The sequence below is a fragment of the Gekko japonicus genome, unplaced genomic scaffold, assembly GCF_001447785.1.
Source record: "Gekko japonicus isolate JY-2015 unplaced genomic scaffold, Gekko_japonicus_V1.1 scaffold4456, whole genome shotgun sequence".
NCBI lineage: Eukaryota > Metazoa > Chordata > Lepidosauria > Squamata > Gekkonidae > Gekko > Gekko japonicus.
The window spans coordinates 71,109-74,836 of NW_015173823.1; the positions used below are offsets into that span (position 1 = coordinate 71,109).

The 3,728-nt window shown below is 50.7% G+C and overlaps 1 protein-coding gene across 1 annotated transcript in view; it reads right to left on the reverse strand.

Moving 5' to 3' along the window:
• LOC107120831 (cytochrome P450 2C30-like) overlaps nt 1-3,728 on the reverse strand; it is a 28,984-nt gene that overhangs the window by 19,425 nt on the left and 5,831 nt on the right. The window contains exon 3 of the mRNA XM_015423602.1: nt 2,090-2,230. Within this exon, the coding sequence (XP_015279088.1) occupies nt 2,090-2,230 (141 nt within the window). The remainder of the gene's footprint in view (nt 1-2,089; nt 2,231-3,728) is intronic.

Below are 3,728 nucleotides of genomic sequence, written 5' to 3' on the forward strand. Positions count from 1 at the left end.
CCCCTTCCCTCCCCCCCACCGCCTCCCATGCTCCCAAACGAGGCCCAAGCGAGGCATGCGCAGGGGACGCTCTGTCACTTTTTGGGGGGGTTAAGTATCCCCCCGGTTTTTTTTCCTGTGTTTTTAGATTTTTGTGCACACCTGGGGCCCGCCCCACGTGTGCACAAAACTCTCCCTCCCCCCCAGCTGCCCCCGGTGCACGGATTTAGGTATCCGCACACCAGGGGGCGACTTCAGTATTAGATATATAGATAATGTGGGCCCCAGTCACACGGGCCAGATAACGTGGGGGGGGGGGGGGCATGGCTGTTTGCCCCGGAGCAAAATAAAGCGCAGTAGCCCAATCACATGGTCCCCCGAGTCTTTACACTGAGGCCGTTAGCTGGCGATCACACAGCGATGCTGGAGTGTGGCGAAGAAGCAGTGCGGCAAGCGTTTCACGTTTGTGCGTCTGCACAGTCCCGCAGAGCAGCACTGCTTTTAGCTACTTTTTTGTGCGCATGTGCTTACGAAAAACATCCGGTTTGCGACGGGATGTGAATGGGCGCCAGATGCCATGGAATAGTAGTGCTCCCGCGATCAGACGCCCGCCCCTGCCCCGCATTTCCCGGATACTAGTGCATTTTCCAAGGTAGTTTTTTACTGCGCATCTTTGGCGGGACGCCATGGGTTGGCCACGGGTGTGCTATGCTTCCTAGATTTTGCGGTGTAATCGCACCCCGAAAACCCGCTTGACATTCGTGCCTTTAGCACGGCAAATCCTCCGTGTGAACGGGGCCGTGGAAGCTGTAACCTCACCGAATGCTGTGATGATAAGGTTGTTTGGATTCCTTTTATGTTTATTATGTTAAAATGTTAGGTTATAGTTGGACTGGACATACGGTGTTTATCCTAAAAATAATTTTAAAACTATTTAAAAAACAAAGAGATAGCAGCATGGGGGCTTTCACAGAATCATAGATTCATAGAGTTGGAAGGGACCTCCAGGGTCATCTAGTCCAACCCCCTGCACAAGGCAGGAAATTCACAAGTACCTCCCCCTCCACACCCACAGTGACCCCTGGTCCTCACCCTGAGGATGACAAAAAACCTCAGGGATCTCCAGCCAAACCAGCCTGGAGAAAAATTGCTTCCTGGCCCCAAAGTGGTGATCGGCATTTCCCTGGGTGTGTAAGAAAGGGCCACAAGAACTAAGCACTGAGGCAACCCTTCCTGCCCTTGATTTGTAGTAGAAGAGCATGTTTCAAGACCACTGGCATCTTAAAGACCAACAAGAGTCAAAGTTCCCTTTGTCAGATACAACTAGGACTGAATGGAGATCCTGGACTCCTTATACCCCAAGTCAGAAGGTGGGAGGGGGTGTCGTTTACAGCTTCTGCCTGAGATATAAGGGCTCAGGTATTGACATTCTGAATTCTGTCTGACAAAGGGAGATTTCTGTGGTATAAGCTTATAAGCTTTCAAGAGTCGAAGAAGAAGAGATTGGATTTATACACTGCCCTTCACTACCTGAAGGAGAGTGACTTACAATCTCCTTCCCCTTCCGCTCCCCACGACAGACTCCCTGTGAGGTCGGTGGGGCTGAGAGAGCTCTCTCTCGAGAACTGCTCCTGAGAGAACAGCTCTGAGAGAACTTGTGACTGACCCAAGGTCACACCAGCAGCTGCATGTGGAGGAGTGGGGGAAATCAAACCCGGTTCTCCCAGATTAGAGTTCACGCTCCTAACCACTACACCAAACTGGCTCAGAATGGAGATCCCAGAGTCCTTACATCTCAATCGGAAGGGGATGTTGCAAGGAAAAGAGTCAGGATTTAAAGGTAGGGTGCAAAATCAATCAGCTTTGGAATTTTACCTTTGCATACTGACTTCTTTGCAAAAAACCCCCCCCCCCACTTCTGACTGGAATATAAGGACTCGGGGAACTCCATACCTACTTGCAGCTGACCAAGCGATCTTTAACTCTTGAAATCTCATACCCCAAAAGTCATGGCTGTCTCCAAGCTGCTAATGTGCTTGAATCCAGCTTTCCAGAAGCGGCCCCCATAGCAGGGCATGCTTGTATTACAGCTGTCAGAGGGTGGGTCTACCTTGCTTGCTCGTCAACACCTTCACAAGATAGTCGGCTTCCTCTTGTATGCGTTGCTGGATGGTCGTCGCCAGGTTCCTGAGGGCGGTGAAGGCAAAGCGTCTCTGCTGTTTCCAAGTATGGCCGCTGGTAAGGAAAACTCCTGCAGCGTGAAAGGGCACCAAAATGCTTTGCTTTACATGAACAGCATCCTACATAGACTGTGGCCTGTTTTCTTAGCTCAGTGACACTAACAGATTACAGTGGATTTGTTTTTCGCCTTTTCATAGATCGATTCGATCGCGGTTCCCAACCTTTGTCAGCCTTCGGAATGGTGACATGGAGTGGCGGGCGCGGAGCCAATCACATAGACGAAACCCAAGAGAAGGGGGTTTAAAGAATGCAATGGGAAAGAGAAGGAAGAGAGAGAATAAAAGCGAAGAAGAGGGGGAGGAGGAGATTACATTTATACCCCGCCCTTCACTACCCGAAGGTGTCTCAGAGCGGCTTACAAACTCCTTTCCCTTCCCCTCCCCACAACAGACACCTTGTGAGGTAGGTGGCTGAGAGAGCTCTTTCAAGGACTTCTCTCAAGAGAACAACTCTCAAAGGACTTGTAACTGACTTATAATCTCCTTTCCATTCCCTTCCTCTTCCCACAGCAAACACCCTGTGAGGTAGGTGGGGCTGAGAGAGCTCTGAGAGAACTGCCCTTGAGAGAACAGCTCTGAGAGAACTTGTGACTGACCCAAGGTCACACCAGCAGCTGCATGTGGAGGAGTGGGGAATCAGACCCAGTTCTCCGTGATTAGAGACCGCATTCCTAACCAATGTTCCCTCCAAACTGTGGAGTCTTATGAACAAAAAAAATATCAATTTTGTGAGCTACTGGAATTAAAAGTTGTGAGCGAGCAATTTGGCTACTGCCTAAATTAATCTGCCCTGGAGCCATCCTTCTTGAGCTAAGACAAAAACGTGTGAGCCAGAGGCTGAGAAACTGTGAGCTACCTCACACTAACCCAGCTCAGAGGGAACACCGCTCCTCACCACTACAACAAACGGGCAGCTGCCGCTGAAACAACATTTGTTTGATCTGCCCAGGCAATTGGATGTACGCTGCATTGTTCAGGCTACACCTGGAGTATCGTGTGCAGTTCTGGAGGCCTCACTTCAAAAGGGAGGCAGGCAGAATGGAGCGGGTGCAGAGGAGTGCGAGGAAGGTGATTGGGGGCCTGGAGACCAAGCCCTACGAGGAAAGGCTGAGGGACTTGGGAAGGTTCAGTCTGGAGAAGAGGAGGTGGAGGGAGGACGTGATTGCTCTCTCGAAGTCTTTGAAGGGCTATCACTTAGAGGAGGGCAGGGAGCTGTTCCTCTTGGCAGCAGAGGAGAGGACTCGCAAGAATGGGTTTAAGTTCAGGGTGGGAAGGTACTGGTTGTATGATCCAGGGCTCTTTTTGTAGAAAAAGCCCAGCAGGAACTCATTAGCATAACAGGCCACACCCAACAGCAGGAACTCATTAGCATATTGGGCCACACCCCTGACAGCACAGCTCATTAGCACATTAGGCCGCACCCCCATGTTACCAGAAGTGTGGTCATCCAGCCACACCCACCTTTTGCTTCTTATTCTGTTTACCTTGTTTGTCGTCAAAACCCAGGGC